This window comes from Hylobates moloch, unplaced genomic scaffold, assembly GCF_009828535.3.
Source record: "Hylobates moloch isolate HMO894 unplaced genomic scaffold, HMol_V3 SCAFFOLD_5, whole genome shotgun sequence".
NCBI classification, from domain to species: domain Eukaryota; kingdom Metazoa; phylum Chordata; class Mammalia; order Primates; family Hylobatidae; genus Hylobates; species Hylobates moloch.
In genome coordinates, this window is record NW_026652280.1 from 88,735,207 (window position 1) to 88,745,569 (window position 10,363).

At 61.1% G+C, this 10,363-nt stretch overlaps 1 protein-coding gene across 1 annotated transcript; it reads right to left on the reverse strand.

The window, feature by feature from the left end:
- Window positions 1–819: 819 nt before the first annotated feature.
- On the reverse strand, window positions 820–9,909 carry FGF3 (fibroblast growth factor 3). The gene is made up of 3 exons (XM_032151877.2): window positions 9,207–9,909; window positions 6,810–6,913; window positions 820–1,552 (listed from the first exon to the last, which is right to left on the reverse strand). The coding sequence occupies exons 1-3, from the start codon at window positions 9,424–9,426 to the stop codon at window positions 1,157–1,159; spliced, it is 720 nt and encodes a 239-aa protein (XP_032007768.1). The 5' UTR covers window positions 9,427–9,909; the 3' UTR covers window positions 820–1,156.
- Between the last annotated feature and the right edge of the window lie 454 nt (window positions 9,910–10,363).

The window sequence follows — 10,363 nt, forward strand, 5'->3', positions numbered from 1 at the left end:
GAACAGAGAGCGATGGTCCTCGCAGTCCCAGGCTCAGGACAGACTCCTCACCTGGACCCTGCCCATCCTGCCAAGTGCCAGGAGAGGTTAGTACACTGCCCATGCTGGCTCTCACCTGGACTGGCCCAGGTGATCCCACCCGTGCCATTGTTGTGGAACAGGTGTAAGGAGGCACCTAGTCCAAGGCAGGGCCCGGCCACTGAGTAATTGCTTCTCTGAGCCTCACCTTCTTAGGTAAAGACGGGATGCACGGGCCCCAAGAGGAGGTTGTAAGGATAAAGGAAGTTTCTGTGCTGCCTGACCTGACACAGTTGCTCTAAAGGGTCCCTGGAGAAGCACACAGCTTCCAGAGGGAGGAGGTTTTTAGAGTTTTCAAAGAAAGTAACCTCTCTCTCTCTCCACACACACACATACACGCACAGACACACACACACACATCACACATTCAGACACACCCAGAAACACACACACACATACAGGTCTACACACAGGCACACACTAACATAAGAACACACATACCCACATGTGCACTCACGCTTTCAGAAATACACACTCCCCTCCACGCACACACACACGATGCACACACATGCACAAACATGCCTTAGCTTGTTTCCATCCGTCCAAAAAAATCATAACTTTCTAAAAACAGGGGACTGAAATGCACCTTTAACCTGATTTCTGGGAATACTGTCTTCCTCTTAAAGCAGCAGCTGATGCAGGCTAATGCCAGCGCAGATTCTGCTGTGCTCAAAGCAAGCCCGTTCCAGTAAAGGCGGCAAGCGCTCCTCAGCCTGCATCACGATCTACCAAACGACAGAGTAGAATAAAATACTTTAATGTTTTGATGACACAAAGCCCCACGCTGCCCCACTGCTCCTGGGAGGCTCCTCGGTCTGCCAGGGCTGGCACTCAGGCCCTTCCCTGTGGGCTTCTTGCCACACAGACCCACAAATGCCCTGCATTGCAGGCAGCCCCCTCCGACCTCCGACTTGTTCCCTCTTCAGTTCCCACTGGACCCTGATTTGAGCTGGCTCTGGAAATAGCTGAGAACCCAGACGCAGGACGCAGGGGCAAGTGCTTAAGGAGGAGAGTCAGAGTCGAGAGGCTGCCATGCCAACACGTCGCCAGGAGCCCTGGCGGTGGCCACCAGGCCCAGCTAGTGCGTACTGGCCTCCAGCTGGGAGCCCAGTCTCGGGGCCTGAACGTAGGAGGGCTCCAGGCTATCCGTGCTCTGCTTCTGCCGCCGCCGTCGGGGCTGGACCCCCTTACCAGGGGGTCTGGGCAGCCCACCCTGCAGCTGCCGCACCATCTCGTGGTCCCTGTGGTCCAGCACGCGGGGCAGGAACAGGGAGGACTTCTGTGTGCGGCGGGTCTTGAAGCCCCTGCGGGGCCGGCCCTTGCCGTTCACAGACACGTACCACAGTCTCTCGGCGCTGGGCTGCCGCCGGGCCCCAGGCGTACTAGACGCCGTCCGGTACAGCCGGGAGGCATATGTGTTATAGCCCAGCTCGTGGATCCGCTCCACAAACTCGCACTCGGCGCTGTAGTGCTCCTGCGGGGATGAGATGTCACGGTCAGTGCCCCAGGGAGACTGCGCCAGCATCAGGGCCCAGGGTTGCCTGATGCCTCCCTCCCCTCCTCTGAGACTGTTCGGTCCAGTGCCAAACCCTGGCACACTCCCAGCCCGCCACACCTTTGCCTAGGCCCTGCCCTCTGCCCAGCATGCCCTTCCTCCCCTGTGTGCCTGGTGAACTTGGCCTTCTGCCCAAAGGTCACCTTCGCTCAAAGCTGTGCCAAACAACCCCCAGCTCCTGCTCTCTGGGTTCCACCAGCCTCTGTCCCCGTCTGAGGGCACTGACCCAGCAAAGGGATGTGTAGGGCTGTCTGTGGAGCAGAGACCAGGCCGGCCAATCCAGGTGCCCTGGAGGTCTGCTGGCAGTGTGGAGGTCAGCAAGGACTGGGCATTTGGACAAAGGAAGATGACAGCACCCAGATCTCTTTTAAAGAAATTGCAGAGGCTGGGTATGGTGGCTCATGCCTGTAATCCCAGCAGTTTGGGAGGCCGAGGCGGGTGAATCACCCGAGGTCAGGAGTTCGAGACCAGCCTGGGCAACATGGCAAAACCCCGTCTCTACTAAGAGTACAAAAAATTAGACGGGTGTGGTGGCGTGCGCCCGTAATCCCAGCTACTCGGGAGGCTTAGGCAGGAGAATCACTTGAACCCGGGAAGCAGAGGTTGCAGTGAGCAGAGATTGTACCGCTGCACTCCAGTCTGGGTGACAAGAGCAAAACTCTGACTCAAATAAAAAAGAAATTGCAGAAAAGAAAAAAGAAGAAAGAACACAAAAAGCAGGAAGGGAAGGGGACACGGCCAGGTTTGATGAGCCCAGACTCTCCATTAAATGCTGCGCTCAGGGGCCTCAGCTGGGATCATTGACCCCTGAGCAGCACTCTCTTAAGCTGGAGGATCCCGCCTTGCAGGTTGAAGAAGTTACAACACAGACCAGGGGCTGGGGCCTGGCATGAGGCACATGCTCAATCAGTGCCACAGATACTGCTGTTCTTAGGATGAGAGCAGAAGCTGGGGTGTCCCACCACAAGCAGGACGGAGAGGACACCTCTTTGTCATCAGAGATTAATGGGACCCTTGTCAGGCCCGGGGTGCAGTGGGGGAAGGGCAGAAGGGACCCTGCCCTCTCAAAGGCACAGTGAAGCTCTGAACTGAAGGAGCTTACAACAACATCCCCAAGGCCTGGCCATGGGAGGTTCCCTCAAGGGCTGCCTCATGGGGTCTTCTTGGTCTGTGGGGTAGGGAAGGGGTGGTTATGCCTTATGCAGACCCACTAGGCTTCAGTCCCAGATACAGGCAAGTGGTAATGCCCAGGGCCACCTCCCTCAGGGGATGACTGACAGGAGCTACTCCCTCCAAACCAGAAAGGGTGGTGGGAGGTGGAAGCAGCAGGTGCAAGGCAGACAGCAGGATCTCTCTTTCCTCCTGGGGACTGGCCGCAGGGAGGAGTCGGAGGCCCTCGGAGTCTGTCCCCATCTGGGGTGTGGTGTCCCGTGGGAGAGAGGGAGAGTGGAAATGGCCTCCAGGGGCTCCCAGACTGGACCGAGCAGCATCTGACCTCGCAGGACCTCAGGGAACAGAATGCTTCAAGCACCCCATCCTCTTTTTCAGTGACATGAAAGCCCAGAGCAGGGAAGGGTGGAAGGCTTGACCTGGTGGTAGGGGCTGCCTCGCCCCATAACCCCAGACCCCCCTGCTCTCCAGCCCTCTTGGAGGCCCAGTGCCCCCTGGGCCACAGTATGGATGTTACTATCCAAGATCAGTCTCCATGTTTATAGATGGGGAAACTGAGGCCCAGAGGTGGTGCCAGGCCTTACATTACAGGGGGATAGAACAGTGTCTGCTCTGTGCCTGACCCCCACATAGCCTGGGGCTCAGCAGCTATCTGGGAATGAGCGAGTGGGCTCAGGGCCGACTTCCGCACCCCACACACTGGGTACACCATGTTAGTGTCTGGCCCCCATGGCAGACTGTGAGAAGCTCAGGGTAGGACCCAAGCTTCCCCCAGGTCCCTCGATCCTGCAGCAGGTGCATCCTCTCAGGGCCAGAGAGGCTAGGAAATAGGCTTTCTCTTTGGGGGGTCACTTGGGAGGGTGGGTCACTGAAGGACACATGCCTGTGAGCCTCAGGTGGCAGGGGGCTCAGGCTCTCCCGAGGTGGGAGATTGGGGGCAGTGTAGATCACTTGCTGACACATGGTAGGGCACCTGGGGCGGCCAAGATGACCAGGGCAGAAGGTGTTGGCTCAGGGGCCAGGGCCATAGACTCCAGAGCTACCGCAGTTGGGACTCGCTGTGACAACACTTTCCAATGTATGTCCTGACACTGCTGTCCCACCAGACCTGGTTCCACAGGCCCCTCCCCCAGGGCCGCTTCCACCCTATGAGTGGCAGGGAGGAAGCCGACTCCAAAGCCACTTTGTTGAGGAGGTGACTTCTGAAGAGGGCCGTAAGGGCGGGGTGGGCACTTTCTCATGGGCATTTTCTGGAGGAGGGCATTCCAGGCAGTGAAGTTGTGGTCTGAGCAGCACAGATGGCTTGGAGAGTTGAAGGGGCTTCTGGAAGCTGGAGAAGGCTTAACCTTCGGATGATGGCCCCCCTGGGAGCAGATGGCACCTGGGCTGCTGCTCTGTGGGTGGAGCTAAGGTACCTGGGGGATGCCTGCACATCATGGGAGTCCTCAGAAGCCATGAACTGGGCTGATTTGCTTTTTTAGGAAGCCCCCTTAACATGCAGTAGCAGAGTGCAACACATGGTAAGTGCCCAGGACACTGACTGGTGAACAAAGGACTGAATGTCGGGTGGGTGGATGGCTGGATGGATGGATGGGTGGATGGGTGGATGGGTGGATGGATGCATGGGTGGATGGATGGATGGGTGGATGGGTAGATGGATGGATGGGTGGATGGGTGGATGGATGGATGGATGGGTGGATGGATGGATGAGTGGATGGGTGGATGGATGGATGGGTGGATGGGTGAAAGGATGGAAGGAAGGAGGGAGCATGGATGGATGGACATGTGAATGGGCAGATGGACAGACGAATGGATGGAAGGATGGATGAAAAGAAGGATGAGAGAAAGGAAAGAAGGAAGGAAGGAGAGGTGTATGGACAGATGGGTGAAGAGAATGAAGGAAGGGGAAGGACGGAAGGAAGGAAGGAAGGGAGGGTAGAGGATGGATGGCTTGACAAACAGATGGGCTGGAGGTGGGAGAGCCTGGAGTGGTGATCCAGGTGGGAAGTGATGAGCCTGCCTTATAAGGTGTGCTCTCGGGGATGAGGCAGAGGGAGGTGAGGTGCGTGGGCTGAAGAGATGCAGGGGCGTGGTCTGAGGACTAGGGACAGACTGAACAGCAGGAGGGGTCTACCGTGACTCCCAGCCCATTCTGGGTGAGAGTGAGTGGCTGGTGGGGTGATGATTAAGATGGGGAGTTGGGGAGCTGCTGAGTTCAGTTGGAGTGTCTGAGTCAGCAGGATGTTGGGAAACGGTGGTCTATACCTCAGAAGGGATGTCAGGGCCAGACCCAGGAGTGTCGGGGTGCAGTGCTCATTGGCCCACAGTGGGATGAGCTGGCCTGAGGGCAAGCATGCTGCTGGCAAAGTCCAGGGAGCCCCGTGGTGGGACAGCACTCCTGGGCAAGCTGGCCACATGCAGGACTGTGGTATCAGGTGGCAGGTGGCAGGTGATAGGGTTGGCATCCAGGCTACTATGCCTCCTAGGTTGTCTGCAGGGCAGTGGGAACTTCTCCACTGGGCACTCTGGAAAGTTCCACACCCTCCAGCCAGACTGCTCAGCTAAGCATCTCTGGTGGGGTTAGGAGCCTCTGTCCACCCTTCTCAAAGCCAGGCTGTGAGCTCTCAGGCATGGAAGCCCCAGATGGGCTCTGAACCACTGGGACCCCCTCATGTCATGCTTTATTCTGTCTCTTCAAATCCTGGGTCCCCTATGGCAGAAGCTGGCACCATGAGGGCCCCTGCTCCCAGACACAGCTTCCAGGACACTGACTGATGAATGGACTGAATGTCAGATGGACAGGTGGATAGATGGATGGGTGAGTGGGTGGGTGGATGGGTGGATGGGTGGATGGGTGAATGAGTGAGTGGATGGGTAGATAGGTGGGTGGGTGGATGGATGGATGGATGGATGGATGGATGGATGGATGGATGGATGAGTGGTGGATGGATGGATGGATGGATGAGTGGATGGGTGAATGGGTGGATGGGTGGATGGGTGGATGGATGGATGGATAGGTGGATGGATGGGTGGATGGGTGGATGAGTGGATGGGTGAATGGGTGGATGGGTGAATGGATGGGAGGAAGGAGGGAGTAGCCTCTGGACCAGAGAAAATGAAGGGGTGCATCTCAGCTTTCTGGACCTTCCTAACGGCTAAAAATCTGTGATGAAATCATCAGCTTCTGTGAGAGGGAGCTGCGGGATGTGTCCTCTGTGAGCAGGACTGAGCAGAGAGCTCACTGCAGGGAGATTGTCCGTGGGCCGCGTCGGCCAGGCTACTTGTGGATGGAAAACCTCTCATTGCCCAAGGAAGTATCAGCCAAATTGCATGTAATGACTAGTTGGAGGTAGCAAATTTCCCTGTGACATGTATTTTACTCTGTGTATTCCCCACCCCTACCCCTTATGAAGAGGGGAGCTGCCATACCCACAGAGTAAGGAGACACTTTTTGGTTACGTGGAGGCCCAGGCAGTAGATAGACTGGGTCCCAAGCCCGGGCTCCAAGGCTCCTGTGTGCCCGGGACATGGGCGCCATCTCCCTTCCCCTCCTAGGCTTCAGCTCTCGCCTTTCCACCCTTGGAGAGAGCCGGCGGAGCTGGGCCAGCGCCCTCCTCTCCATGCTCCCAGGAGAGCTCTGGCTGCCCCAAGGAACACACCCAGGTTGTCTTGGGTCCATTTATCTTGGTGGAAATTTGGAGGACAATCACTTCCCTGCTCTCAGCTAGTCTCAAGGGAGGGTGGTAGTGATGACGAGGATGGGGGAAACCTTTGCTAACCTGGCATTCTCCGGATCCCAGGTCCCCCAGGGCCAGGCTCCAGGTCACTCTCAGAGCAGCCTCTAACAGACTCAGCCAAAGATCACTGGGCGTGGAGCCCTGGGCCAGGGTCTGGTCCCAGCTTGGGTCCCATGTACCCTGGGCAAAGCGTTCTACTGCCCACATCCCCTGTCCCCTGGCTTGATGTGCAGGCCAGACCGCCCACCCACGTGACAGCCTGGACTCACCGAAGCATAGAGTCGTCCCCTCTTGTTCATGGCCAGGTACCGCCCAGAGAAGAGACCCCTGATGGCCACAATGCCCACCTCCACTGCCGTTATCTCCAGAATACCTAGAAGAAATGATAAGTGCCTCATTCCCGCCGCCCCCACGGAGGGGGCGGCTGAGGCCCAGCTGGCCCTGCCCAAAGCCACACCCCGGGCTGAGGACTGGGGAGGGCAGCACACACCCCACAGGTCGGGGAGTGAGTGGAAGTTCAGGGAGGGGGAAGTCACCGGACAGGAGGTAGAGAAGGGGACATCAGGGAAGGCTTCTCTTCATTCAGACTTGCGAGGGTAACAATGAAATTAACATTCCCACCTGCTGACGCTGCCTGCACCCTGGTTTCCATTCGAGCCTCACAACACCTTGCCAGCTGCCATCATCATCCGACAGACAAGCAAGTGGGGACCACTATGGCTGGGTGACTGTCAGGCCCCTGCACATGTGCTTGAGCGGGAAATCAAGCCCTAGCGGAAGCCACGGGAGTCTGAGCTCGGGGACTGCACTGTCCTCAATGCCTGTGCCTGCCAGCGGGAAAGCTGGGCCCTGATGAACGAGGCTGATAATATAACCCATGGCAGCAACACAGCCAGGGTGCCTGCCACCCAAATCCTGCTGGCAATAGACCTGGCGGGAGATCATTGTACCCCCCGCGGGACCTGGGAGGGCAGGAAACCAGTTTAGATCCTGGAGCCCGCAGAGGGAAGCTGGACGGGTCTCACCCACTCCCCAGGGATAAGAAAGTTTAAATCTCCCCTCCCGCCTTTCCTTCTGGATACACGAGTGCTGTGGTGGGGGCTGGGGGCGGGGGACTGCATCAAAGGACGGGTTGGGGTCACTGTCTCCCAATAGAGGCTGCGAGGGGATTGGGGCGACTGCCTGCACCCTCTCCAAGGCATGCCTCTCAGGAGCGCGCTCCTGGCACGCGGTCCGAGCACAGCCGCGGTCACCACCGGGCTTTTGCTCCAGCCCAGGGGTGCTGCGGTGCAGGCTGCGAGCCTCCCGCCTTCCCAGTGCGCAGGCTGGGCGGCCTCAGCGGTGCCTGCCCGGGGACCAGCGAAGCCCGAGTCTCGACGCAGGACAGGGGCGGCTGCGGGTGCGCGGCCTCCCCTCCCCCTGAGCAGCCAACACCAAGAAGTTTGGATGCTGTGCGACTCCGAGGGGGAGCCTGGCTTTGGAGAGAACCGGGGTGTCTTTGTGAGACGAGTTCCGCGCACTCGGACCCCCTGGCGACAGCTGGTGCCCACCGTGCGGCTCCGGACGCGCATGTCCCCAGGACTCCCTCGCAGGGCTGCGGCTTTCCTGGAGGAAGCCGCGGTTTGCTGAGGCCGCCGCCACCTTCAGGCCGCCGCACCGCTTCCTGCGCCCCGGGCCGGAGCCGAGCGCCGCGCGGCGCACCCGAGGACCGCTGTGGTCTTGACTGCCCTCCCGCGCTCCCCACGCGGTCCTCTTGGGCCCTGAGCTCCGCTATCCTGCTCCTCAAAGGGCTCGGCGCGGGCCTCAGGTCCCTGTGACCAGAGGAGCCCAACTGTGCAGCCCGGCGGACTCCCACGGTGAGCGCAGCCCGGGCCGCGGGTCCTGCGTGCGGGGGCCGGAGTGTGTGTGTCTGCACCCCCAGGCCCGGGCAGACACCGTTCCGCGCTCCTGATCCGCGCGTCCCGACGGCGAGGGCCTCCACCCTCCTGTAGCTGTGCGGCCAGCACGGAGGCGGGGGGGGGGGGGGGATGCAGATTCCAGCGCGGGGAATAACTGTCGGTGGCGGCCGCGGCCAGGGAACTGAGCTCCGTAGGGCAAGAGTCCTCCGCGCAGAGGCAGTGGCGGGGGTGGCCACCTGGGCAGCCGCGAGCGGGGAGGGCGGAGGGGACGGCGGGGCGTCCAGGGGTCGGCAGGAGAAGGAGAAGTCGTCAAAATAATAAAGAGGATGATAAATGCCTTGTCCGGCTCCTTTTCTCCGACACATTCAAAGGGCTTAAACTTGTCAGAGCTGCCCAAAGCAGCAGAGCCTGGAGCCCCGGGGTCGCCTAGCTCGCGTCCCCTCAGACCAGCAGGCCGGACCGGGGACGGACTCTGACAGCCGCCGGCGCCCTCTTCGGACGTGAACGCCCATCCCCCCGAGTTCTGCTCGGACCCCAGCGCGCGCTCTTCTCCCGGACGTGTAGGGCGAGGAGGGCACCCTGGCAGTCGCCTTCTGGCAGCGGGAGGCAGACGGTCTTTTCCCGGACACCCCGGGCGCACCGTGCCTTCTCCCGGGCCCGACCCCTCCCGGCGACGCTTCCCCGGGGACCCCGCAGCGCGCCTTCTCCCGGGCTCGACCCCTCCCGGCGCCGCTTCCCCGGGGGGCCCCCGCAGCGTCGAGCACTCACTGTAGGCGCTGTTCTCCAGGCTGCCGTTGACGCGGCCGCTCGGGTGCAGCTGGAGGTGGTACTTCGTGGCGCAGTAGAGCTTGCGGCGCCGGGGCGCCCCTCCAAGGTGCTCGTAGACGCCGCCACGGCCGCCCGCATCACGCCGCAACCGCGCCCCAGGGCCCGCTGCGGGCCAGCCGGGCTCCAGCAGGCTGAGCAGCAGCAGCCAGATTAGGCCCATCGTGGCATCGCGCCCGCCCCGCGGCGGCGGCGGCTGCAGGCGAGCGCGGCGCCCATGGAAGGGGCGGCAGCCGGGCAGCTGCGAGGTGCTCCGAGCGGGCTCCCGCGCCTGGAGAAGCTGACTCCGGCTTCGCGGGAAAGGTGGGGGAAGAAGGGGGAAGGGTGGGCGAGAGAGAGAAAGAGAGGGAGAGTGGGAGAGGGAGAGGGAGAGAGCGAACGCGAGTCCCTTTAATTTCCACCCAGGAGCAATGAAATTTCCGTTGCTGCGCAAAGCGCTGAAAGAAAGGACGGTTCGCCAACAAAAGGCCGACGTGGTCCCCAGGCGGAGGCGCGGGAGGGGCGGGAGGCCGGCGGGTGGGGAGCCCCGCGGGGATCGGGGTTCGGGCCGGGCGCCGCCTGCATACACTCGCCCCCAGCGCACCGCCGTCGGGCCGCGGCTCCGCTCCGCAGCGCGCCCCACGCCCCCGAACACCCTCCCGGCTCTGAAAGGTCCCCTCTCCGCCCCTCCCCCGCCCCCTCCCCCAGACCAATTATGCCTCCGAAAATTATAGACCGAGGCCTTGAGGCGGCCGCCCCAGGCCCTGTCACCCCCTCCCGCTCCCCATCAATCCCCCTGCACAATGGGGCCGCCGCCGATGACTGATGTCCGTGAAAACAACTTGCGGGGAAGTCGAGCTGACAAACGCCCATTAAAGGCGGCGCATAATGGAGGGGACCGCGGAGGGCGGCGGCAGGGAGGCTCCGGGGCGCGGGCACGCGTGGGGAGCCCCGGGTTTGTGTCTGCGCCCGGCGCTTCCTGCAGGAGCAGCGGCGCTGTCCTCAGCCTTGCAAGGCGCGGGGCTGGCCGGGTCTGGAGATGCTCTCTCCTTTTGCGCACCCCGACTGGGCACCCCGCGTGGTGGGGTTAGCGCTCGTCGGGCAGGCCTCGGAGGATCCCG